The 27,920-nt window shown below is 45.5% G+C and overlaps 1 protein-coding gene across 2 annotated transcripts; it reads right to left on the bottom strand.

Annotated features, from left to right (window-relative positions):
• Positions 1-1,074: 1,074 nt before the first annotated feature.
• GTF3C2 (general transcription factor IIIC subunit 2) lies at positions 1,075-23,006 on the bottom strand. Of its 2 annotated transcripts, XM_033124327.1 has the most exons (20): positions 20,776-23,006; positions 16,969-17,120; positions 12,177-12,447; positions 11,694-12,018; positions 10,782-11,067; positions 8,962-9,056; positions 8,503-8,580; positions 8,257-8,355; positions 7,848-8,075; positions 7,555-7,666; positions 7,234-7,342; positions 6,168-6,193; positions 5,855-5,984; positions 4,122-4,266; positions 3,858-4,019; positions 3,537-3,624; positions 3,135-3,263; positions 2,666-2,818; positions 2,410-2,517; positions 1,075-2,111 (listed from the first exon to the last, which is right to left on the bottom strand). In XM_033124327.1, exons 3-20 carry the CDS (start codon positions 12,421-12,423, stop codon positions 1,893-1,895), a joined length of 2,739 nt encoding a protein of 912 aa, XP_032980218.1. In that variant the 5' UTR covers positions 12,424-12,447; positions 16,969-17,120; positions 20,776-23,006; the 3' UTR covers positions 1,075-1,892. The 2 variants fall into 2 exon arrangements, with proteins under 2 accessions (XP_032980218.1, XP_032980217.1); XM_033124326.1 differs by lacking the exon at positions 16,969-17,120.
• Positions 23,007-27,920: the final 4,914 nt, after the last annotated feature.

Raw genomic sequence — 27,920 nt, 5'->3', positions numbered from 1 at the left:
GGAATGTCAGAAAGGGGGTGGCCTGAGGAGAAAAGGGTTTATGGTAGAGAGCAAGGGCTGAGAGGATTTTCCTGGTTTTCTTTTGGAGGTTAAGACTAGGGCCAAGACTCAAAAGGAGCAGGGCTACCAGCACCAACCTACAGCCTCAATAGCACGGGTCCCCAGGTCCTACTTTTTTTTAACCACTGAAAGTGGGATTTCACAATGCAGTGTCAAGAGACTGCTGTGTAGAATGAGCAAAACCTCTGCAATGGAAGGCACTTCCCTACCAGTCAGCTCAAAACAGAACTGGCATAACCTGAGCTGGATCACAACAGGATGGTGCAATACTTGGCTCCTTTGCACTGACGTGGATTGTGGTTCCTCCGCTACTAATGGTCTGGGTCGCCTCCAGGTCTGTTTCCTCTTCTGTACAGGAACGTAATTGAAGTACTTGATTCCTTTCTTAAAGATTTTCTGACATATGATAAATTCCCTACACTTAAGAGGCAGAAAGCTGTTCCCACATCAGTCTAGAGTGCCAGAGGGCTTTGTTCCAGGTAGGCACTAAATAAATCTCCATTCCATTCAATAGCAGCTGGCTGCACATTTTTCTCTATAATAGTTCCTGAGGTCATCTGACTACTTACCCAAACCTGACTGTACTCCTATACATTCCAAGACTATGGTTTTCCTATTTCTCATTGCGGGGGCATGTCCTTGCTTAGGAGGCAGTACTGAAGTCATGATGAGTTTGCAGCATCCCACAAGAGGACTCTAACAAGATGAGCTATACTACAGCAGGCCTTGAGTAACATCATTTCATTCAACATCGCTTCATTATAACGTTGACAAGATGCCACAGGAACTTAACTCGTTTCTATCAATTAGCTTATGGTAAAACTGGTTTCGTTACACATCACTTCACTTAAAGTCACAGAACCTATCAATGATGTTAAGTGAGTACTTACTGAACATTACTGTACCTGGGTTCTAAACACCTCCTATACAGAGTTGAAATAAAGTAGCTAAACATGTTTAATAAGTCAACAATGTGACAGTATCATGAAGGATCAAAAATCATGACGTGTAAAGAATGGTTAAGGTAACTGACGATATTTAATCTAGAGAAGATTTGGGAAACACATGATAACTATTTTAAACTACTTAAAAGGGCAATCACAGGGAAGAATGACTAGGTTTCCTAATACCCATGGTAAAATCTATAGAGGTATACTCTCTGACTTGATATAAAGGAGGATGTTTTAAAACAAGACTGTCTAGGAGTGTTCAAGTAGGGTCAGATGACCAGTGATCAGGAATATTTCATAAGCAGGAGCAAGTAAGATCTGAGCCACTGTTCTACTGGTAGGGAATTTGTGGTGTTCCTTAAAGAACTAGTATAAGCAACTTCAGTCCAATAAATTACTATCACTCCTTCATGGGCCTGTGTGTTGGTTACTCTAAAGAGGAAGCTGGGAAGGCAGTAATACTGGATCCTGGAATATGGACAGGAGCCTTCATGCAGATACCCTTTCCAGTTCTCCAAACATCCACTCACGTGGTCTCCAAAACACCCAGTACCTTTACTTAGGTTACCCACTTCACAATATGCTCAATATGAGCAATTTGACTCCCAAGCCTAGGTCAGGCCTGAGTGTTTCTCGTGAGCCATAGTTTTAGGCTGAGGAGCCTTAAGAGTTTGTGGAGGACGAGCCCCCTTGCCCGCAGAGGGCTGTAATACCAGGAGAAGTCTGTGGAAGGAGAGGTATCTAAGGAGTCCTGGGGAGACAGGTCTAAAGGTTCAGGCCTGGCAGCATCACTGTCCAGGAAGGCCCCAGTTCCTATGGCCTGTGCATGGGGGCCATTTGTTCTTGGCAGACTTCATTCCAAGGGTCCTGTGTGGACCAGAACTAGGGACTGGGCAGAAGGCAATGGCTGGTTGGAGAGAAGCCAGACCCTGTAGTAGGGCAGGGTGGTTGGAACATAGCACTGAAGTGGGCTCGGCTTTCAAGCTGCATACGGTGGCCCAGTGGGGAGGTGAGTCCACGGACAAAATGGATCCGAACCAGCCCTGACTGCCCCCCAGATACCAGCCATCCATAGGAGTCCAGGTTTGGGCTGAAACGTACCTGTGAAGAGAAAACAAAGACAGAGATGCTCATTGTTGGTGCGTTGGGTGAATCCTAGCTGTACGAGAAAAAAACAGGGGCCGCAATCTGAAAGGATGGCACATGATGGGGTGAGAGGCAGGACTGAGAAGACAATGAATGAGGTATGTGTATCATGCTCTTGAAGATGAGTCTTGACAGAGCTGTTTTCCCTCCTTAGCCGTCTGCTGTCTTTCACCTCCCTCTTCACTGACCACAGACCCAGAGTTGGGAGAAAATGAGAGTGAAGGGTGGAAAAAATGAGAGCCAAGATTCTGACCTTATGAATAGCTTCCAGCTGCAGCCTGTCCAGGCAGAGCTGCGACTGCCCCTCTCCCTCCTGCATGCGTAGCATTGGTTCTCTTTGGAGCAGATCGTGGAATGAACCCTGGGAGGGGAATGTAAGAGGAGAGAGAAAGTGAGCAGCTTCTTAGTTTTGCGTCTTTGTGCTGGAACTCCTTAGGATTCCCTACTATAAAGGACAAAAGTTTTCTACTTTTTCTAATACCACACCCATGCTCCTGGCCTCAATTTACCAAATCTGTGTCTTGAAAAAGCAAGTAGTGATGGTTGACGGTTTCGGCATAAGTTCGAGCCTTGGGAGGGTTGGGAGCCCCAGATGAAGCAGAAGAGCGGTCTTGACCTTCAGGACTGTCCTGATATGGCATCAGATCTGCTTTATATATAGGCTAGAAAGGAGACCATGAGAATTAACTTCTATAATCCTGACGATAGAATAAAAGCAAAAGAGACATAAAATTAGTTTGGGGCAGGATAATCTTTAAGATGTAAGAAAGTAGTCTGTTTAAACACATCCCCATGCACTATGATAGAGACAATTATGTGCAACTCTGTGCTAAGACTTCCAGAGATAACGTCAGGGCTGGGAGACCTAGTACTGCACTACTAATTTGTACTCTCCTACTCATTTGTAGTACTAATTTGGGAGGTCACGTGGATTAGGACCCAACAGATGGTGCTGCCATTAAATATTCATATACGTACAAATCTTCGCTCTACAGGTCGCTTGACATTTATCGGGTTCAGTGCCATATCAGGTAATATAACAGCAATGAGCTCCCCGGATATATCTCCTGCGGCTATTGTCCCAAGCCAGTCGGATCCTGAAAGGCTCTATTAGGAAGAGACAGATTTCTTATTCATTCATTCATTCATTCATTCATTCACTCATATTCATTTAGTTCTGTGAACTGATGACAAATGCAGTCTCGGGGGGGGGGGGACACACAAACAAAAATAAGTTTGAGTTTATCATAACGCATATCCCTGATAATAGTTACCAGACACCTATCTTCTTCTATCCAAACCTACTGCTTCTTCCTGACCACCACTAGGTGAGTAAAGGAATTTTTTCCTGTGTAAGAAGATTCAAAGACAGGGGCTTACCCAGACAGTGCCTTTTCGAGGAGCAGTGAAGTAGGCCTTGAAACCAAGGTAACCAGCATCAATATAATGAATCCCACAGAGTCCATAACTGTAAGAGAAGGAGAAAATAAAACCTTCCTTTTTCTAAGATTAGATTCTAAGATTAGATTTCTAAGATTAGATTTCTAAGATTATATTTCTTCTTCCCATTTCCTTCCAGAATTGAAGCTACCTCAGCGAAACAACCTTCAACCCTCCTGTCCCCACAACAATCTGGCAAACTTTGCACCCCAACCCTTAGGGCATCTCCCCAGGTCTCTTCCTATGTCCATCTTGCCGTACGAGGCATAGCAGTTATCCTGAGCCACAGTGACACCATTGTAGGGGAGCAGCCAGGCCAGTTCTGTACTCAAGAAGCGCTTGATAGAGTTTATTGGTTCATAAGGTCGTCGAAGGTCCCAGAATTTGATTTTCCGGTCACTCCCTGCAGAGACTATGAAATGACTGTGGAAAAATGGAAGAAGGAGAAGATCAAATCTGAACAAGTCTAGAAGAGTCAGCCTGCCCCCGCTTCACCTCCCACCTCCACAATTCTCCTATTCCGACCTGTTAGCTTTGCACCATTGAAGGGTACGCACAGCCTGGTCATGGGCTAGGAAACACTGGAAGGGGTAGAGCTTCAAAGAGCCATCAGAGAGCCGTATCCGCTGTAGGGGAGAGTTAGTGGGAAGGTTCCAGAAAACCACCATGCCTAAGGTAGGAACAGAATATGTAGGTATTAAAGCAGATTCTCTCTTCCTTGCTCTAATTTCTTTGTCTCTACCCTCAGATCTGATCTATTCTGAAAGGATATAGGGATCATGATTAGCTAGCCAACATTCCCCTTTATAGTTTAAAGACTCAATCTGATATTTTTTAGTTCTAATTCTCAGCAACAAAAAGGTTAACAGCTTAGTCTGGGACCTGCAGTTGAAAATAGATTGAATGCACCCAGTAGCCTCTACCACCTACTAAATTAAAAAGTAAAGGGAGTTTTGAAAAACATAAACCCTCTAGGACAGGTTTGGCAAACTACAGCCCATGGGCCAAATACAGCCTGCTGCCTGCTTTGGTAAATAAAAGTTTGATTGGAACCCAGCCATACTCATGTGTTTACCTAATGTCTCTGGCTGCTTTTACTTTACAATGGTGGAGTTGAATAGCTCCAACAATGACTAAACAGCCCACACAGCATAAAATACTCACTATCTGAACCTTTACAGAAACGTCCACCAACTCTGCTCTAAGACAAAGAATAGGCAAGAAGCCAAAAGCAACAAAATGTAGAGGAACAGAAACGAAAGGGACAAACAGAAACTAATGGAACAGAAACTAATGGGGCTGACCCAAAACAGTTGACCTCTGACCCACTTGGCAGAGGAGGGGGTAATCAAAAATATAACTTTGATAAAAATAAAAGATAAAGAATAAGAATAAATAAAGTTTGGGGAAAATATGTACAGCTAAAACCTCTTTTATACATAAACTCAGGAAATATCGCATGTATGAACCTTTCTTGAAAAAAATGTATTGATATAATCAATATAAATAATTTGGCAACGGAGGGGGAAGCAAATAAAAGGACTGGTAGAGACTTATAATCATTTCAATACAAAATGAAAATTAAATAACTTTGGGAATTAAGATAGAAAAACAGCATCAAGTATCATGTACCTTGACAATGTAAGAATAATGTCACCAAAAGAAAACACAGTTAGAAGACGGTGAGAGGGCTAAGAAGAAATATAAGAGTGCTAATTTCCGTGTCTCCCAAGCAAAAAGTCTACTGATGTCTACAAATGAAACTGTCATTTAAAAACAACAACCTGATAACTCCAACTACTTACTGTCATTTATCATCTTTTATTTTTCCTTTTAAGCTTAAAAGTATCTTTAAGGGTCTAATGAACATTTATTGTCTAAGGAACATTTATTGAGATCTTAATCATTTAGTTTCACTTGTCTTTTTCTTCTATAAAATTAAATTATAAACTTAATACTTTTTCATTTAAAATAGCTTGTAAGTATGATCCCATTTTTATAGAATTCTTTCTCTCTCCATCTAATCTTCTTACCTTTATATATGCATAGAGAACTCCATGAAATATTCATCTACTCAATTATTTTTCTCTGAATAGAAAAATCCTAGTGACTTTTCTTCCTTCGTATTTTTCACATTGCTTGAATATTTATAATTATGTAATACCCAACACTGAACCAAAAAGGGAACACCACTCCAAAACAAAAATACATGAAAGCTTAAAGAGCAATAGCTCCTTACGTTTTGTTTTGTTTTTTACCATTATAGTATCCAGCGGCCAGGTGGTGGTGGGGCCGGGTGGGCATCCAGGCCAGGCTAAGGCACTGACCGCACTCAGAGGGGTCTGAAGCTTGCATAGACCCCACTTGAAGAGTTGCCATACATTGTACCTGCAGGGACAGAAGATACGGGACTAGCGTTAGGGACACCTATTGCCTGGGATGAAGATTCAAATCAGTGTTTAATCCAGCAGAAGGGGGAGATTTTTCAGAGTTAGAAGGAGACACTGCAGAATCAGTAAGGGAGGTTCTAGAAGATGGAGCTTTAGCGAAGGCAGCAGGGTCCTCACTCACCTTATAGATGGCAGGCTTCATTGCATCTGTGAGGGAAAAAAGAGTGGTAACTGATACTCTGGATCCAGAGGACTGAGATCCTGACCAGCCCTGCTTAGATCAGCACCCTCCCCTTTCCATGACGACCTTCCATCAAAAACAGGAACCTACCTCTCTCTGCCCTCTTCGTCTTCTATCTTCCTGTTATACTTGATAGTATCCTTCCTGTCAGAATGGCCAATCCCTCCACTCTGTTCTCTTCTTATCATCTCCCAACTTTGCTCTTTGGTTACCCTTCATTTCTCCTGCACTATTTACTTTTGCTCTCCCTACTGGGTCATTCTCATATTCACAGGTAAACATGCACTCTTGTCTCCTATCTAAACCAACCAACCAACCAAACAAAACCCTTCCTTCACCTCTAGCCACCACCCTCAGTTATGTGTTCCCATTCACAGACAAACTTCCTGAAAATATGGCCTGTTTGGTCTTCACTTCCTCACCTGCCATCCCCTCCTCAACAAACTCTTCCACCAGAACACCAAATGTAGGACTTCTCAGAGTCCCAACGTGGGAATAGTACAGCTAAAGAACAAATAAATTCAATAAATAGGAGCAGCCTGTCTCTGACCCCTTCCTCTTCTTGCTCATCTTCAGCTCTATTCTCTCTCTTTACAAGGAGAGTGTTTCTGTGTATGTGTGATGATTAGGGCAGGAGAGGCCGAGCACAGCATTGGGGGCACAAAGAGTGTACCAGGGAAGACAAGCCCCCTCCATCACCTCAGTCTTTAGCAGCTCTTTATACAGCCAATTAACTGTGGCAGCAAGAGGAGGGAGGCCTGAGAGTACAGGAGAACGAGGAAGAGGGGGAGATAAGGTAATGTGCTGAAAGACTGCAGTTATAAGTGTGCAAAAGAGAGCAGCACTTACAGGCTGCTAAAGAGAAAGGTAAAGAACAAAACATGGCAAGTCCGAACGGGAGGTGTGACTGAGTAAGGCTTTGTACTAGAGACTGGGCCAGAGGCGTTTGAGGGGAGATGGACAGGCCCTACTGAGCTCTGACCACAGCTACAGCAGTGCTACTCACCTGGGGGCTGCTGAGCCAGCAGGGCCTCAGGATGGGGCAGACTGAACAGCAGCACCTTCCCGTCTGAGCAGGCAAGAGCCAAGATACCCAACCGGGGCAGCAGAGGAGCCTAAAGGGTGAGACCCGATCTGTGCTGAGGCTTGCTGCCTTCAGGCAGCGCTCAGAAAACTTTGAAGGTTCTGGTCTCTGAAAGTATGGAGTTGTTGGAAAACACTCCATCTACCATTCTCCAACCTCACTTCCTCCGACTCTGGGAACTCCCAGGGCCTCTCTGTCCTGGCTCTGAGTCCTAGCGCCATCCCACAATCAACTGGGAGGTACCTTCCGAGGGGTGCCTGGAAGTTCCCATGCTCCACTGGGGCAGAACTTGAGGTCCCAGATGCAGCCGTGGTCACAAGCAATGCCATAGACAAAGTGGGCCCTATTGCCAGGACTGAGGAGAAAAAGCATGTGGGAAGATGGGTAGGAGGAGGGGCCTGAGCCAGGGCTGCCAGAGCCTGAGCTCCCCTCATCTCAGCCCAAGGCCAGCCCTCCCACCTGCCCGCGGCTCTGCCCAGCCCACCCTTTCCTCCTCCTTGCCGCCCTCCCACAGCAGTGTCTCGGCCCCACCTCACCAGCTTTCTTGCTGCAAGGTCCCAAGGCCCCAGAGCTGGAGCAGCCCCGGACCCGAATGGAGTTGGCTCAGTGGGTGTGTCTCATTCATGTCAGGGCTGGAGAAAAGGGCCACATACTGTGAGGCTGCTGCCCCTTCTGGCACTGGGCACCAGTCCAGAGCCCAGAGAGGTCCCCCTGTGAAAAAGGACACATCCCAGCGCTCGGGGTGGGCTGTGATCGAGCTGAATCTAGAGAAAAGTCAAAGATGGGATAAAGAAAGGAGTTAATAAAAGGTAATAAGGACTTCATAGGCGAATAAACTGTGACACATCCAGACACAGGAGTATTATTTGGCACTAAAATCAGAAAATTTTGTCTGTCTCCTAGAATCAGAAAAAGAGATGTAATCTCTCTTGATGCAATCTTCACCTGTTTATTCGGTAGAGTGTGCCGTCTTCAGGAAGTCCTTCACGTTGTACAGAAAACAGGGGCGACTTCTCCTCCTGGGGCAGGTAGGGAGCGGCCTCACTAGGGGAAGGCGAAGGGAACAACAGCCTGACTTTGGGAAAGTTTCAACCATTCCAGGATTCCCATCATCTATCTAGAGTCCTCTGTCACCCTTCCATCTCCAGTGGGTCGCCCCTCCTAGGCTTCAAAGATGTCTCTTCAACTTACAATTCAGATAACAAGTGCCACTTCCAGGCTAAAGGAATCCATTCTTCAAACTCCCAGTATGAATGCTTCTGTTCTCGGCTGGAAGAACAGAAAAACCGTTAATGAAGGAAGAGAGAAATTCTAGAGAAGCACTGTCCAAAAAAGCTTTCTCTGATGATGGAGTGATCTATTACTTGTCCAATACACTAGCTGCTAGCTGGACACCTGAAATGTGCCTAAGTGCAAATGAGAAACTGAACTTCTCAGTTTAATTGTAATTGATTTAAAATTAAATGGCTACACGCAGCAAGTGGCTACCACACTGGACAGAGGGCTCTAGGGCTCTTGCCTAGAGCAGTGCCGTTTATTTAGGAATTCTGCCCGGAGTGCCTTCCCTCTTTCCCACAGCCCCTCTTCTACGACATCCTTTGCACTCCACCACCGCCCTTTCATCCCTGGCCCCCCTTCCCCAAGTCTCACAGGTCCTTGGTGAGATGGAGGCACTTCCAAACGGGAGCCATGATGTGATTTGGTAAACCATTGGGAGCCACTCCCCGGCAGTGTGGCTTCTGCTTCTGAGGATCAAGTTGAAGAAAGTATAAGGGGGAGAATTTTATAGGCTGGAGAAAGTCCCCAGGAGACAGCTTTCCCAGCTTTTACTTTTCTTGGCACTACTTCTTCTCTATCTTCTACCCTGTCAGAATCTTAAAGGATTTATGTTTCAACCATTACAACTGACTTCTCCATCTGCTCCTACTCCTCCATTAAAACTGCAAAACCTATTATCTATTTTCTGATCATCTTCCTGGACATCTCTATGCACTTGACTCAGAGGACTCCCATTTACTCTTGAAACTCCTGCCCTATAGAGTAGTCTCTCCTTATTCCTCCCACATCTCTACTATTCCTTCACAGGCTCTTCTTCCTCTGATAGGTTTGATCTGACTTCTTCTCAATCCTCTATATGTATTGCTGGTAATCTCGTCCCGTGTCCCACGGCTTTGACTACTGTCATTACACCTGATTATCAAGTTTACAGCTTAGTAAACTCAAACTTTACTCAGCTTCAACTTTTCTACAAACTTGAGACCCACATGGTGGTGCCGAGCCCTACTGCAGCCTGAGACAAAAGGAAAAATCAGTAATACAGTTTCTGTCTTTATTTAAAATTTTGAGTTTGTTCATTATAGATATGTTGAATTTTGATTTTTTAAAATGCTGCATCAAAATCTTTTATCTTGATTTCTGAGGGAGATTTGGTGCTCCCCTAAATGTTGCACTTGAGACAAGTAAGGCACTGGTGCCACATATATACATATGCCTGGCGACCAGATGTCCCCAGGATGGCCGATGGCCCACAGGAACCTCCAACTCAACATGTCAGAAAGTGGGCTGATCACCTGCCCTGCCTACCTTACCTCTCCTGCGTCTCCCACTCATCCTGTGGTCCCAAGATCAGTGCTCGAGAGCACCATCTAAGCTGGAAACTCCTACTCCCTCCTGTCCTTCAATTCCCAAGTGCTGTTAATTCAATCTGCCCCGACCTCTCTTCCGTCACTGCTTGATTCAGGCCCTCACTATCTCTCCCTTGGATCACGGAAGTTGTCTTTTAATTGTCAATAGCAAACTGACCTATTTTCCTAACTGACCATGTTATTTTTCTACTTAAAAACCTTTGTTGTACAGTTTCTATTTGGGATGATGCAAAAGTCTTGGAAATGGACAGTGATGATGGTTGAACTGTACATTTTAAATGGTAAGTTTTCAGTTATACATATTTTACGACAATTAAGCAAACAGACACCTTTGTTGGCTCCTATCAATCTTAGTCCTTCACCTTCTCTAGTTTAATCTCCCCACCACTTTACCGCAGGACCTATGCTGCAGCCATAATCAATTTCTGGGAAAACCCACCTGTCTGGCAACCTGCCATTCACCTTTCAAGACCAGTTCAACTATCATTGCTCTGTGAAGCCTAAGCAGTTAATCACCCCTCCTCCACATGCCTAAAGCATCTTGTTCACTCCTGGACTAGCACGTATCACACTGAACTTTTTGAGGCAGGACTGTCTCATCCACATTTGTGCTTCCCAGCACAGAGTAGATGCTCAATATATGAATGAACAATCCTGTTTACTTACACCCTCAGCCCCTGCGATCTCAACTGTATTTGAAGTTGTCCTTTTCTCTTTCTACCTCTTTTGGCCATCAGTTACTAGGCCAAAGCTTTCCTTCTGGGCACCCTGCTGACCCCCTAATAATCCTATTTCCCCATCCATTTTCTTGTCCATTCAGGTTACCACTGAAGTGGATCCTCGTGGGGTGCTTCGGGGCATGGCAGGCTCGGGGTCAGATGAGCTCTCACTTGGGGCCTCACTTTCTTCTGCATCTTCAGCCTCAACCTGGAGAACAAAGTCTTCATCCCGTGCGGCATCATCCTTTTCTTCTCCACCTTGACAGGTTGCCTGTTGCCGGGTTCTTTTTGGTTTGGTGGGGCTGCTCACCTTGGGGCTCTCAGGACAGGACACTGGAGCAGGCAGGGCTGTGGAGAGCTCCTCAGCCAGTTCCTGAAGGTACAGAAGTGCCCTGTGGGATAGGGCGAGTCAGAGCCATACTCAAACACTTACCTAAGAGCCCACGTGCCCAGACACTGGCTGATTCTGATCTCACTGGCTCCTCCAGTGACTCTGTGAAGCAGCTATTAATTTCCCCTTCCCTTTTGATAGATGAAGAAACAGAAATGCAGGAAAGTTAGGTGACTTGGCCAAGATGATTCAGATAACGTATGTGGGATCTAAACCCCAAGTCTTCTGACTCCAAGTCCAAAGCACTTTTCACTCTACCACAGTCAAAAATCATGGAGGGCAAAGAAAAGAATGGAGAATACACATACACATACACACACACACACACACACACACACACACACACACAGAGATATATACTGGGTGGTAAAATTGCAATGAAGATCTGGAGGAAATTGTGAAAAATGTGATAGGACACAAGGTACAGAAAGAAATCTCCTAGACAAAGTTAGCAACAGATGAAAGTCGTTGTGGTAAGAGCTAAAAGAAGGCTCAAGCCCCCAGAACCGAGGCAGCATCCCTGCTTACCTGATGCCTCATCATCGTCTCCTCATCTCGCCAACATCTGCCCCACCCAGATCCCTTCACCCCAAAGCCCTCCACCAAGCTGTGCCCCACAGTCCTTACACTTGGGCAGCCCTTCGGCGGGGTCGTTCCCCAGGCGGGGTCTCAAAGTCCTCAGGGGGCCTCTTTGGAGGTGGAGACTCTGGCTGATCAATGCCTTTTGACAACTTCAGGAGGAGCAACTCTGCCTTGGACTTCTGCCCTCTTTTCTTAGGCATGGGGGCAGAGAGAGAGTTGGACTGATCTAAGAGACCAGGAACCAGAGGCGCTGATGGAGGACTCGGTTGTTGTCGGGGCCTTTTTGAGGTTTTCCGTGTCCTACCACCTCTCTTCCGGCCGGGCTTTGAGGCCCTGGGCTTTGAGATCTTTGACATCTCTGAAGAAAGATCTGTAGAGAAGAATATGGGTCTGTGAGATGGGACCAGAGCTCAAACACTTCGAAACAAACTACACCATACAGGTTTGTAAGATCCTGTGAGCTCACCCTGCGTTTTCATCTTATGATAAGCATGAGGAGAGAAAAAGATGAAAGGATAAGGTACATACCTTGCTGTTCCAGTCTGGAGAGGCTTTCCTGTTCTGGAGAGAGCTTCCTCTCATCAAGAGAATCCTCAAATCCAGACAAAGGGGTAGGTAAAGACATCTCTATGGAAGTCTCCATACTAGTTGTTTCTGAAGAGGTCTTGACATCAAGCTGGTTTAGCACCTCTTGTCCAGGAGAATCTACTACAGTCATGTTCCCCACGGGGCCGGCCTCCCCCAGGGCAACAGAGCCGACCCCGCAGGTATCCATCAGCACCCCCTAAAATGGCAGCCCCTGCATACAGAGACATATAAATGAGTAGAAGGCAAAAGCTATATGCACTAGCTCAGATTTTTCTACTTTCCTGTCCCGTCTCCCCTCACCCTTCCACCCTCCCAACCAGAAACCTAAGTAAGCTCCCTGATCACACATTCATTCAACAATAATTACCAATAATTACTAAAAGGGGCGGCCCTGTGGCTCAGGTGGTTGGAGCCCTGTGCTCCTAACACTGAGGTCCCCGGTTTGATTCCCACGTGGGCCAGTGAGCTGCGCCCTCTACAGCTAAGATTGTGAACAACAGCTCTCCCTGGAGCTGGGAGGCTGTGGGCTGCCGGGGGCTGCCTGTTGTGGGTGGCTGGTGGCCAGCGTTAGTGGTTGGCCACTCACAGCAGCTCTCAACTGCCTGAGCTGGGGAGAGCGCAAGGCTCATAATACCAAAATGGGCCAGGGAGCTGTGTCCTACACAACTAGACTGAGAAACAAGGGCTTGAATGGGAGGTGGGGGTGGGGAACAAAAACGAATAATTACTAAACATCTCCTATATGTCAGGCACTGCTCCAGGAACTAGTAATATGACAATTACGTAACAAGACAGACAAGGTCCCCGCCCTCACGAACTTACATGCCAGTGGAGCTGACAATAAACAAATAATAATAAGGCTACCATTTATTAAATGCTCACTATGTGCCAAGCACTGTACTAAGTGCTTTATTTACATTACTTAACTTAAAGCTCTTAAGTTTTCTTGTAAGGATATTGCAGTGAATGTCTGGAGCTTTGTGAATATTAATCAAGGAACAGTTCTCTAGTGCCCCACCCCCAATCTTTCACCTGGATGGCGGTGGGGGGAGGTGGGGCGGTGGGGGGAGCTGGCTTTGAGACAATTAAGGAACATCTTACTATATTAACAGACCCTTTCCACATTGAAGAATGGACTAAAAAAATGGTCATGAATCTTCATTTTCCTCAAACCCAGCAAATCAACTGTGCAACCATGGACCAAAGCAAACTGACAGAGAAAAACAAAATATTGACTACCCACCAAAAACCTGAGCAACAGAGAACTCTGCAAGGGCATAGTTTTTGGCCGTAATAACCTGCTTGTCTGTGACAAAGGGGGAGAAATAGCTCAAATTCCAGGAGGGAACCTCCCATATCTGTACATGTCTTAAGGCTAAAGAAATCATCAGCCTCAGTGGCAAAGTGTGCTAAGACAAACACCTTAAGAAATATCATACCCATTAAAGTCCCCAACTGTCTCTCTTAAAGAAGCCAGAAATCTAAGCAGATTATAAACTGTAACAATAGCCAACCCTCTAATTCAGGTGCTAAGGATACAATATAACATCATCTGCTAGACAGACTATAATAATGTCAAAGTAAATAGAAGTCAATGAGAATCTATCTCCACTGTTCTTTGGTAAGTAGCAACTCATGACAGAACTACTCCATTCAAAATTAGTAATAAAAAGGATCCAAATGGGACCTATGCATAGACACTACAGAAAGAATACAAAAGACTCAAACAAATGAAAGAAATGAAAAGCACCCTTTCAAAGAAAGGCTCCAGAAAACAAGAAAATTTCCAACAAAAGCTTTTGTATTTTCAAAAAAACCAGAGACTGTGGAATTCAAGAAATAAAAGATCAAAGAAGATAAAACAATGACAAGGTTAAAAAAGTGAGTTGGCAGTCATAAGGAAAGAAACTGAGTAAAAGAATAAAATCAGGGTGGCCGGATAGCTCAGTTGGTTAGAACGCGAGCTCTGAACAACAGGGTTGCCGGCTCGATTCCCACATGGGCCAGTGAGCTGCGCCCTCCACAACTAGACAGAAGACAACGAGCTGTCGCTGAGCTGCTGGAGGGGCAGCCAGATGGCTCAGTTGGTTGGAGTGTGAGCTCTCAAACAACAAGGTTGCCGGTTCAATTGCCATATGGGATGGTGGGCTGCGCTCCCTGCAACTAAAGATTGAAAACAGCGACTGGATTTAGAGCTGAGCTGCGCCCTCCACAACTAGGCTTGAAGGACATCGACTTGGAGCTGATGGGCCCTGGAGAAACACACTGTTCCCCAATAAAATTTAAAAAAATAAAAATAAAATCAGGGGCGGCCAGATGGCTCAGTTGGTTAGAGCTCAAGCTCTCAACAAAAGGTTGCCGGTTCAATTGCCACATGGGATGGTGGGCTGCGCCCCCTGCAACTAAAGATTGAGAAGGGTGACTGGACTTGGAGCTGAGCTGTGCCCTGGAGAAACACACTGTTCTCCAATATTCCCCAATAAAAATTGAAAAAAAGAAGAAAAAAAAAAGAAAATCAGAGAAATGAAAACCAGAGAAGCAAAATGTTGAAACTATACGCTGAAAAAAAAAATGAGTGATTCGAAGGATAGGTCTATGAAAAACCACATAGGTTGCAAAGAGATAAAAGTGATCACAGAGAAGATGATACAGATGAAAAAGAGAAAATGGGAAGCCAACATATGAATAATTGATGTTCCCAAAGAAGAGAGAAAAAAATGGGAACAGGAAAAAAAATACAAAAATTTAACAAAAGAAAATTTCCTGAAATAAAAAAAAGAATATATTCCTGAAATCAAGGAAGACTTCAGTCAATAGATACAAAGGGCTTACAGTGTAAAAGGGAAACAAAAATCAAGAAAGAATCATCAAGATCAAGAAATATCCTAATGAACACTAAATTTCTCCTACAAAGGAGGGAAAAAAATCAAGTCAGCCTCAGAGCTCTCAAAACAATTGATTCCAAAGATAAAGACACATGAAAAGGATCAAGAGAATTCTTTACTTAACTAGGATGTCATTCATGTAAAAGCAACAGTAAGACAATCTCAATATGCAAGTTTCTAGGAATTATAAAACTTAAGCACCCTTACTTAAAAAACAAAACCCACTTGAAGACCTACTTTAGCCAGTGAAAGACAAATCAATAGAAAGAATTTTTTATCGGAGAAGTTGTGGTATGAAGATTGGCAGTAAGCATTTAACCCTGTGATATATCAATTGAGGTTAAACAACCATGGTTAACTACAGCTATAAAACAGACTCTAACTTAAAATTCTAAAGGCCCTACAACGTAAAAATAACAGCATTCTAGTTGTAGAGAACTAAGACAAAAAAAGAAGTATTTAATTTTGTTTCTAAGGCTGGTAAAATAGGTTTATTAATACCATTTAGATGTTTACTAGAAATACAAACAGTATACTATATGGTATTGCTTCCAAAATACCCAGCAGAGTCTAAGAACCAGAAGGGATTTTTTAAAATACCACATAATAAAAGATTAAAAATATGGGACACAAACATACACACACCCCACAGATGACAGAAGATAAAACATTATAACAATAAACATATCAGATAAATTCATCCATCAAAAGAAGATTCAGACTGATTTAAAAAGCCAACACATATATGCTTTTTAAGAGATGTCTAAAACAAAGGAACTCAAAAAGCTGAAAGTAAAAAGATGAAATAAAATATACAGGGCAAATGTAAGCAAAAGAAAAAAAGGAGTTTTGATGGTAATTGAATTCAGGGGGGAAAGTATTAAATGGGACAAAAAAGGAAGAGTTTTAAAATAAATAGAACTTCAAATCATAAAATAGATATAAATGTCATGAACCTATAGACATCAAAATACACAAAGCAAAGTCTTAAGGATATACAAGAACTGCTTCCTTTAATCATTACCTACATCAAGTAGGACAGAGTAAGGACAGAGAAGATGCAAATAAAATAACTACCGCCTCTATATGGATCAAGGTTCAGTTGCATAGAACAGTATCGTCTCCAGTCAGTTCAAGCTAAAAGGGACTTATTAAAAGGTATTAAATGGTTCACATCAGTGAGTCTCAAAGTGTAGTCCCAGAACTGGCAGCCTCAGCGTCACTTGGAAATTTGTTAAAATGCAAATTTCCAGTCCTACCCCAGACCTACTGAATGAGAAACTCTGGGATGGGGCCAGCACTTGTTATAACAAGACCTTCAGGGGATTCTGATGTACCCTCAAGTTTGAGAATCACCTGCATAGAAGATCATTGGGAGAAGGCGGGAGGGGACACACACACACACTCACACAGAGGACAGTTTAGGCACAAGAGCTTGTCAAATTGTGAAGTTGTTTCACAGCTGCTGATTCAAGCAGCACACAGCCTCTGCAATACCAAGATGGGGAGCCACCTGCTGAATTAAGAAGCCCCTGACACAGCTGATGGCTTCATAAACAAGCTGACTGTGCAATAATCAGAAAGTGACCTGAGTAAATGGGGAAGACCCTTCTCTGGCTCCCAGATCCAGAATTGTATCCACTGCCACAATCTGCACCAGCAAAATGCACACTTTCTGGCCTGCCTCTCTCCTCTCTAAACTCAGGTCCAAATGTGAATTCTACAAGAGCACATTTGATCGGCAAGACCTAAATCACATTCAGAATCTTAGATGGTAAATTTCCAGGAAATGAAATTTCTAGCTTTCCAGACTCTCAGAGCCATTCGTTTTCTCACGTCCCACTTACCCCAGAGTAGAAAATGTGATCAATGTTTTCTCAACTCCTCTCCAATGCCACTTCTTGATCAATAGTCCTCCTCTTGTAAAAAACCTTGTTCCTTTGAAGCTCGTAACATTCAGCGAAAGCACGGATCATCACTCTGCTGTCACACCCTGGACCTTTTCATCACACAAAAACCTTTTAACCTCCAAAATCACTAAGACATCCATCTGATCACAACCTCCCAACATTAAACCTAGATCGCTCAACTACTATCACTGTACCTATATGAAGCCACTATCCATTCATCTCTCCAATTTCTCCCTATGGTGGCGACATCCAGGCTAGTTTAGATTCTTTTATTTTAATCAGATACTTGTTGATATTATGAACTTCTTTTCTTGTCTTTTTGTTTCATAGGCCTGGCAAAATTCAAGCCCTGGATGAACCAATCATCTGTCTTCTCCATGTGGGCATCTAAGCTGCCGAGTGCTGGCAATCACACTTTCTCTCTAGTTGCTCCCACACCCTCTCTCCTCCAATGTCTCATCCCCTGGTTCTCAGCAGATGACTTTGCCCGATTTCTGAAAGAAAACCCGAAGCCATTACATAGAAAATACTTTAATTTCTCGTCAAGTAGCCTAACACTCTCTGCATCTGAACCGCTCCCTCATCCACTTTCTAAAGCCAAACCTCCCACTTGGGTTCTAGCCCCACTGGCCTTACTCCTGAGGAAACTGGGTTTATCTTTTTCCTTTCCATTGGTTCCTTCCAAACAGCACTGAAATGTTTATAATTCTCATCTTAACACACATACAATTATCCTTTAACCCATATTCCTCCTCCAACTAATCTCCTCCTCCCCCTCACAGTTAAACTTTTGAACAAGTTGTCTGCCCTTATTTTAATGACCCTGCTTCATCCTAACTAGACTATTGCACCCAACTCATCACTGAACCTAAAGCCATCAATAACTGCTGTCAATGAATCCGATTAACTTCTCAGACTTGTTTAACTTGACCTCTCAGCAGCACCAAGGCTTACTCCCTTTCTTGAAACATTCTTTTCTTGAGAAGCAATTCAAGTGGAGCAACCTTCCAGATTTTTACAAATGTTACTCAATCTTTTACAGTTGTCTCACTGACACCTATTTGGCAGCTTTTTACTTGTTTGCAAACTCACCTCTTTTTGTTTCCAAAGCATTTCAACTTAAAAGTTTGCTTTCTTTTCTTTTTTAGAATTTTTTATATAACTTTTAGTAGATATAAAATACTTATAAATGTGCAGAATATAAGTAACAATAAAACACCTGTGTATTTGCCATGTTTTAACTTAGTTTCAATAGAGATAATAACTCTTTCATACTCAGATTTCTTTAAAATTTAAATATATGACACAATTATAAATTATATAAATATAAAGACAAATCAACTGAAATAAATTCAGGAACCGATACAACTAGTCTTGGCAAGCATTCAAATAACTAGTGGGAGCAGAGTGTAGCCTATTGGGGGCTTTAAGCCTTCAGTGCCACCGGCAGCAGGCTGTACGCTTTACAAAGGAAATGGGACTCTCAGTTAACAAAGGGAAGTTAAATGGATAAGCTAAGAGAACTTCTATATGTCTTAATGATTTTGCATATCAGTATGCATGCATCTATCTCATTCGTAGTTACTATAGCATTTGCTATTTCATAGAATTATAGTTTATTTAGATATTTCCCATTTAAGGATAATTGTTATAATATCAATACAAACAATATAGCAATGCATATTCTAGTACAGATCTCTTCATTAATGAGAAATTATTTTTCTAGAAAGAGCATCCGAAATGAAATTACTGTACTGGGTTAAAGAGTTTGCACATTTCAAAATTTAATAGATATTTCCAAATAGTTCACCAAAACTAAACTAATTTATATTCCCACAAACTGTACAGCAGTAGCCATTTTACCACACCGTTGCCAATCTTCAAGTTTTGCCAATCTGACAGATGAAAGAATTCTTCCTTATTGTATTTATTTTCACTGACCTGATAATAATGGAGATTAATTTCTTTTTATATGTTGGATATCTATGTTTTTTATGAACTACCTGTACATAAAATTTGCCTGTATTTCTATAGGGCAAATGGATCTTTTCCTTACTGATCTGTGAAGTTACTTATGTTGCAAATATTTTCTCTCTGCATCTACTTCTCTTTTAACCCTGTTTTTAATGTTCTTCCAAAACTGAAGTTAAATTTTATGAGTTAAATTTCTCAATCTTCTCCTTTATGGCTTGTTTTATGTCTCAAAAATGCATTTTCTACTCCACTGAAATAAACATATCCTATTTTATTTTCTTCTAATATTTTTCTAATTTTAAATCATGCACGTAGCTGTTTAGTCTATCTGGAATTTTCTTATGATAAGAGATACGGGTATTTACCGATTTCATTCTATCATCCCTGAAAGTTTCATAAGATAGGGGTCTTGCCTGTCTGATTCACTATTGTATCCAGAATCTGCTACATGGTAAGTGTAATATTAACCTTTGTTGATTGAATGACTAACTTCAAAAGGGTACAAAAATCCCTTTAAGGATTCTCTTCTTACAAAAGGCAGCAGCATGATATGATGGTTAATTTCCATTTATGATTTCACAATACAAACGTTGGGCACAAGTAAAGGAAGGCTGTTCAGTAAATTTGTACTAGAGTTTGTAAAATTTTACACTTGCACCCCAACTTGTCTGGTTTCCATGCTGCTCCCGGGCTGCCAGCAGGACCACCTCAGCCAAGGAAAATAATTAGATAACACTATTCCTCAAATATGGAATTACTTTAAACATCCTGTTTCTAACATACAGGATTAGAATATACATAGGATGTCTAATACACATCCTGTTTCTAATAATAAGTTCCTATAATACAACTTGTGGTGTGCAAGATGATTCTAGTGGTACAAAAATATACAATTTTGACTAATTGCGTTTTTATTTTGACTTGTATAAAACATCGTTAACAAGCCCATGAAACCCATGGTTTCATCAATATTGCTTAGATAGAAACTAAAGCACTTAAACTTTAAAAAAAATCAATTTTAAGAAAATATTTATATAGTTGATAAGAATGGATGGCAAAAAGTGACGATGGCACAGGAATGACTTAAGTTTGTGTAAAAATATGCTGCTGGGGCGAAGACGCTTGGCCATACCGTACACGACCCTAACAAAGTGAGTTATCAAGGATGGGGTTGAAGTCGTCACCTCTGCCTTCCCCAGCAGACAGCCACTTGCCACGGGATAAAAGGGAAACATAACTGGCCCTTGGTTGCGCCAATGGGGTGGCAGCGCGCGGGGCACAACCCCCAGGGTTAGAAGAGCCTCAGCGAGAAAGAGGCTGGGGCACAGCACAATGAGGAGACTTCCCCGCAACTACAAAAGGGGTGACTACTTGCCCTCCCTCAATCCTGGGCGTGGGGGCAGCTATCAACACGAGCCTGGGAGGCCAGTCCTCAGTTTCTAAGGCTGAGGACTACTACTGTAGGTTCGCAGAGCAGAGAGAGATAAAGAGTGCCGAGGACCGGACACAGGATGCCGTGTTACCGACACCGCGTGGGGGAAGAAGGCAAGACCCGTAGTTAGCTGAGACACAGATGCACGCTTGCCACTATGGAGAAGGAAGTGAAGAGCACGGTAGTTTCTGTAGCAGCGCAGGGGCTGGAGGTCGCGCTGTTGTGCAGAGAGGGACTAGCGGAGCCGGGAGTTGGTTCCCAATATCTTAGTATTACCGAAACAGGAGGAGGAGGAGTAATTGTGAGGCCCCCCGCACACCCCGCTGCGGTACACTCACCCTCACCAAAGTCCTTCCGGAAGTCCAAGTTCGAAGATGGCGCCGCCCGTCTGGTCGCGGTTTTATGACGAAACGTGGTAGCCACTCTTCATTGATACTTCCCCCGACCCCAGCCGCCGCCGCCTCCAGTGCACAAGGTAAACACGTGAGCTTGGTCGGGATTTGTGCACGAAGACGTTTTCTATTAGACTATCTATTCCATAATGCAGTGCGGCGAGAGTTCCTGAGCCCTTTCGGAGCGGACGAAGCTCCGGAGCTTTATCGGCGCAGAAGACACTGCATGGCCTTATGGGAATTGCAGTGTCTAGAAGGGAAGATTGACGCCTGCGCAGTGACGGTCGTCGTGCCCCCGTGGATTCCCACGCGGCCTTTAAGCGATCCTCGAGTGTGCTCTTTCTCTCGAGCGCCGAATCCTGGCTTTCCTTTAAAACTACCGGTCCTGTGGCGGATGGGGCCAGTCCGGACGTGAGTCTTTACCTCGAAGCCCGGCGCCGTTCCAGCCGAAGACAGAGACTGGGAGACAAAGGAATCCTTGCCACCGGCCGCTAGAGGATGAGTCCGGTCTCTGTCGCGGGGCAGGCGCCCCCTCCCCCCGCAGATCCAGCCACCAGTGATATCGAGGATGGACACGAGACAGAAACGCATGAAAGGGGGCTTGAGAAAAGCACGGGAAAGCTGTGGCTGTTCGCTCGTGGGCGGTGAAAGATTCCCGAGTTAGATAGAAATATAGAAGATTTATTAAAGTAAGAGGAGAGTTGGCTGGGCAGAGTCTGCTGGAAACTACTGGCTGGAGTCTTTGTTTCCTCAAGTTTTCTGTTTGCCTGTAGTTGGGGGTGGGGGAAGTGTTGTAAAGCTGATTATCGCAACCTTTGCATAAGTTATGTAGATTTAAATTGGAGCCGGGAGAGGGGATCCCATACAGATGCAAAACCTCTCCCAGTCACCGGGCCCGCACTGGGCTGAATAGAAACATTGACACTGCATAGTAAATATATAGGAAGCAGAATCATTAAGAGGCAAAGAAAAGAAAGCTTTCAAAAAGTCCTAAATTACACTGATTAATTTGAGTTATACCAGAGATCCAAATCGCAAAAATAGATTTAGTGCCATCACAATCCCTCTGTCCTTACTTGGGCTTGGATCCTGACCCTGGCTTTAGTCGTAGGCTTTGCCCCACTCCCTCACTGGGGAGGTGGGATGCGGGTGAATAAAGAATGTAATAAAGTTTCTGCTCTTTTCCTGTAGCGTTTAAAGCCATATGCAGTTCACAAGTCTCCACAAACCAAGTAGCGTTGAGGATGTGTAAATATGAACTGGAAGGGGTGGGGTAAGCCCTTTCTCTGCCCAAATAATCTCACCTATTAAATTTCCTTGCGTACACAAAACATTCAAGAAAAGCCTGGGAGGAGCTAGCTAAGATTTATAAGCTGGAGTAAAGGGACTCCCACCCCCGGCCCCCACAACCTCTAAGAGGCCTAAAGATAAGCTAAGGCCGCTGCTATGGCTTAGGACCAACTGCTTTGTGAAACTGCAAAATTGTGTGCAGTTGAGGCTTCAGTTCCCCCAATGCATCCTATCTTAAATGCTTGTCTGATGGACAGCTGTTTCAAACATTTACTTCTGTAATGAACAGATCTGTCTCCACTCCATTCCGGTTTCCTCAGAATAGGCTGTCTTTGAAGAACTGTTGCAAAATCTTTTTTGTTATTTGATTGGGGAATATTGAGGAACAGTGTGTTTTCAAGGGCGCATCAGCTCCAAGTCGTTGTCCTTCAAAGCCTACTTGTGGAGGACGCAGCCTCAGCTCCAAGTCCAGTGGCTGGTTTCAATCTTCAGTTACAGGGGGTGAAACCTACCATCCCATGCGGGCAATGAACCGGCAACCTTGTTGAGAGCTCGGGCTCTAACCAACTGAGCCATCTGGCCGACCCTGCAAAATCTTTTTGTATTAATAGTTGTATTTATTTTTGTAGTAAGACAGTCACATGGCTCAAAATTCAGGATACAAAGGTTATAAAGACTCCCACCTGTCTCCAGCCTCCCAGACCATGTCCACACAAGCAGTTTATAAGTTCAAGACATTTTTGTATTTATACACCTATTCAAATACATATATTTTCCTTTTAATTCAAACAGCAACTACACGTCTCGTACTTTGCTTTTAACTGAGTGTAACTTGGAGATTGTTCCATTCCTGTACATAAAAACTTTCCTCATTCTTTGTTATGACTGCTTAGTATTTAATTATATGAATGTAGTATCATTTAATTAGTTCATTAATATTGGGTATTGTAAGAGACTGTTAGCATGTAAGAGACTGTTAGCATGAGAACTGCTATCTTCAGGTCAGGGTTAACAGCCCCTAGCCTGAAACAACATAATTATAAAATTCCAGGATGTGGGCAGTTGCAGCATGGCGACTAGAAGTCCTGTAGCTTATCTTATACTCCTGGTCTCCTTGTCCTGCAGTAAATCTTATACTCTTTGAAGCTATGCAAGTCCTGTAGCTTATCTTATACTCCTGGTCTCCTTGTCCTGTAGTAAATCTTATACTCTTTGAAACTATGTAAGTCCTGTAAGTTTATCTTGTACTCTCAGAAGCTATGGAAGGCCTTGAAAATGCTATATAACCCCTTGGCTTTAAGTGTTTGGGGTCCTTGTTAAAAACCCGCTGCGTCGGGCAGAGACGGGGACCCCAGCCGGCTGGTAATAAACCTCGCTGTGTGACTTGCATTATTGTGCGGGTTCTCTGTCTGTCTGAGGGGGACAATTCCGGATCTTAACATTTGGGGGCTCGTCCGGGATGCCCCCCCTCAGGGGAACAGACAACTCCCGATACCGAGGTTTACATAGGGAACCGCGGAAGGAGGTTTGGCCACCTCCAATAGGGGAGGACTGAAACAGGTCCTCGACCGGAGAGACTGAAACAGGTCTCTGCCCGGTCCCAAACAGGGGAGGACTGAAACAGGTCCTCGACCGGAGAGACTGAAACAGGTCTCTGCCCGGTCCCAAACAGGGGAGGACTGAAACAGGTCCTCGACCGGAGAGACTGAAACAGGTCTCTGCCCGGTCCCAGTTGAGAATTCTCACGGGAAGGAAAGTGCGGGTTACGACCCTGGAGGCTTCGTTACTTGAAGTCGTGGGAGACGTCCCCGACGAGAAGGTGGCCCAGCGACGTCCACAGTGGACGCCGTTTGGACGGGCCCTAGGTAAGGATCTTGAGCGTGGTGAGACTGGTGTGATTGAAACGGCGCCTGTGGATGTGGTGTGGTTGACCGGCCGGTGGGTGTTGAAGAGTCCCGTGCGAAGTTGTGTATTTGCTGGCACTGTGTCTTTTGTCCTTTCTTTTGCCTTTTCTTGGTTTCTCTTTGTGACAATTATGGGACAGGTTCAGGTAACACCTAAGACCCTGCTCCTGAACCACTTTCCTGAAATCCGCGCCAAGGCTCGTAATCATGGTGTGGAAGTGAAGAAAGGTAAGTTTGATACATTCTGCTCTGCAGAATGGCCTACTTTTAATGTGGGCTGGCCCCCCCAGGGAACTTTTTCCCTAGACATTATTAAGAAGGTCCGAGATATTATTAATCGGCGCCATCCGGACCAATATCCCTATATTTTGATGTGGCAAGCTTTAGTAGAGAGTCCTCCCTCCTGGCTTAAGCCCTTTATCCCCGACAAGCCAGAAGATCCCCCCCGCCCCCTTAAAGTCCTGACCGTTTCGGGACCCTCCCGCCAGTCGGCAGTGCCCACGGCCGGCCCGAAACCCCCGGAGAAGCCGACCCAGGGACCCATCCTTCAGGAGGGGTCAGACATATACCCCTCCCTGATAGACCTAGATCTGGAAGAGACCCCCCTCCTTACGCTCCGGTGGCGCCGCTACAGCCGCGGCGCGCGCCCAGCCCGATGGCGCCGCCCCCGCCTGAGGCTGCCGCTCCTTCCGAGCTGCCTCACTCTACCGCCTCCCCAATGGCTCCCCCTCCCCCGGGTTCCCCTGCCCCAGCTCAAGGGCCGGCGAGGGGATTGAGGCCTCGCAGACGCCGGGAAGAGACCCCAGAGGAGGAACCGTCCTCCTCCACCTCCGCTGGGGCGCCGATTCTCCCCGTGCGAGCACTAGGAGGAACTGGTCCAGATGGGGAGCGAGCATACCAGTACTGGCCGTTTTCTAGCAGTGATCTGTACAACTGGAAGGCTCAAAACCCTCCTTTTTCTGAGGACCCGAAAGGCCTAACTGACCTGTTCGAGTCTGTCATGCACACACACAGTCCCACTTGGGATGATTGCCAGCAGCTTCTTAAGACCTTATTCACCACCGAGGAGCGCGAGCGAATCCTCACCGAGGCCAGAAAAAATGTCCCCGGCGACAACGGAAGACCGACGACCTTGCCGAACCTGATAGACGAGCGCTTTCCCCTGAATAGACCGGATTGGGACTTTGGGAACGCAGAAGGTAGGGAGCGTCTCCGAGTCTACCGCCAGACTCTTATGGCAGGTCTCCGAGCGGCGGCACACCGCCCCACCAATTTGGCCAAGGTAAAAGCTATAATGCAAGGGGATAATGAAAGCCCGGCCGTGTTTTTAGAACGCCTCTATGATGCTTACAGACAGTACACCCCGTTGGACCCCCTGGCAGAGGAAAACCAGTCGGCTGTAATTATGTCCTTTATAAACCAGGCTGCCCCAGATATTAGGAAGAAATTGTACAAACAGGAGGGACTGGGAGAAATGTCTATCCGGGATTTAATGAAAGTAGCGGAGAGAGTCTTCAACACTCGAGAGACTCCCGAAGAAAGGGAGGATAGAATTAGAAAAGAAAATCAGGAATTACAGGAACGAATCAGGAAGGAAGACAGAGAGCATCAGAGTAGGGAGAACAGGAGGCAGCAGAGGGAGATGGCCAAGATCTTGTTGGCAGGCGTGCAAAGCACAGTCAGGGTGGGACCGAGTCCGGCCGGACCAGCCCGACCGTGGAGACCGCGGCCCCGACTGGATAGGGGACAGTGTGCAAACTGCAAAGAGTATGGACATTGGAAGAGGGAGTGCCCCAAGCGCCAGGGCCAAACAGGGCAAGACGCACGGGTCCTGCTGGCGGGGATGGAGAGTGACTAGGGGAGACGGGACTCGGATCCCCTCCCCGAGTCTTGGGTAACTGCGTATGTGGAGGGGAAGCCAGTAGGATTCCTGGTAGACACAGGAGCCCAGTACTCAGTTTTGAATAAGCCCACAGAGCCCTTATCTCAGAAAACCAGTTTGGTGCAAGGGGCAACTGGGTCCAAGGCTTATCGGTGGACTAGTAGGCGCCAAGTGGACTTAGGCCGCCACCAAGTGACCCACTCCTTCCTAGTTATCCCTGAATGCCCTGCCCCCTTACTGGGGCGCGATCTCCTGACTAAGATCAGGGCTCAGATCCATTTTGAGCCGGATGGCATTAAGCTATTGGATGGCCAAGGACAGCCCCTCCACATTTTGACCCTGTCTCTTGTGGATGAACATCGCCTGTTCGCCCTGCAGGACAACCCCTACAACCCTCCCTCTACAGAATGGCCCCGTGATATGGATTATTGGCTTAAAACATACCCTCAGGCGTGGGCAGAAATAGCGGGTGTGGGCCGGGCGGCCCGCCGAGCACCAGTAGTGGTGGAACTTAAAGCCTCAGCCCAGCCTATCCGGATCCGCCAGTACCCCATGTCTGCAGAGGCGCGGAAAGGGATTGCCCCGCACATTAACCGTTTACTGGAAGCTGGAATACTGAAACCTTGCCATTCTGCCTGGAACACCCCACTTCTCCCCGTTAAGAAACCGGGGGGAAAAGATTATAGGCCAGTCCAGGACTTGAGGGAAGTAAATAAGAGGGTTGAAGACATCCATCCCACGGTCCCCAACCCTTATACCTTACTAAGTCACTTGCCCCCTTCACATGTCTGGTATACTACCTTAGACCTAAAGGATGCGTTTTTTAGCATAGCCCTGGCACCCAGCAGCCAACACATTTTCGCCTTCGAATGGAATGATGGCAATACGGGAACCCCCGGGCAGCTGACCTGGACTAGACTACCGCAAGGCTTCAAAAACTCTCCAACTCTGTTTAATGAAGCCCTAAATCAGGATTTGGACTCGTTTCGCCAGAGCCATAATTCAGTTACGCTCCTGCAGTACGTAGATGACTTGCTTCTGGCGGCCCCCTCCGAAGCTGAATGCCGACAGGCCACTGGAGACCTCCTCCAGGAGCTGGGGCAGTTGGGCTATCGGGCCAGTGCAAAGAAGGCTCAAATATGCAGGCAAACAGTCACCTACCTGGGGTATAAACTAAAAGAAGGAGCCAGATGGCTGACAGAGGCCATGAAAGAGACTATTCTTAGACTTCCAGTCCCGACCTCAGCACGAGAGATCCGTGAGTTTTTAGGGACGACAGGCTACTGCCGGCTGTGGATTTTGGGGTATGCTGAAATAGCAAAACCTCTGTATGAGGCAACCAAGGATAAGGTCCCTTGGGCCTGGGGGTCAGACCAACAGAAGGCCTACGATGAACTCAAGGTCGCTCTCCTAAGAGCCCCGGCTCTGGCATTGCCAGACCCCCTGAAGCCCTTCACTCTCTTTGTTGATGAGAGGAGGGGAATAGCGAAAGGGGTGCTAATGCAGCGTCTGGGGCCCTGGAAACGCCCGGTTGCCTATTTATCCAAGAAGCTAGATCCAGTTGCAGCAGGATGGCCCCCGTGCTTAAGGATCATTGCGGCAGTAGCCCTAATGGTGAAGGATGCTGATAAACTCACTTTTGGGCAACATCTGAAGGTAGTAACCCCCCATGCGATCGAGGGGGTCCTGAAATATCCCCCTGGTAGGTGGATGACTAATGCCCGACTAACACATTACCAAGGACTCTTGCTAGATGCACCCCGGATCATCTTCGCTGAACCCACCGCTCTGAATCCAGCCACCCTGCTGCCGACCCCGGATCTGAGAGCTCCCCTGCATGATTGCCAAGAGATCATGGCAGAAGTCACCCAGGTGCGCCCCGACCTCCAGGACACCGCACTACCCAACAGTGAGTTGGTATGGTACACTGATGGAAGCAGCTTCGTTATAGATGGTGTGCGGAGGGCAGGCGCAGCGGTGGTAGACCAAGGGGGAAACATCATTTGGAATGCCTC

This window comes from Rhinolophus ferrumequinum, chromosome 13, assembly GCF_004115265.2.
Source record: "Rhinolophus ferrumequinum isolate MPI-CBG mRhiFer1 chromosome 13, mRhiFer1_v1.p, whole genome shotgun sequence".
NCBI lineage: Eukaryota > Metazoa > Chordata > Mammalia > Chiroptera > Rhinolophidae > Rhinolophus > Rhinolophus ferrumequinum.
The sequence above is the reverse complement of the archived record's forward strand: the minus strand, read 5'-3'. Positions and strand labels throughout refer to the sequence as shown.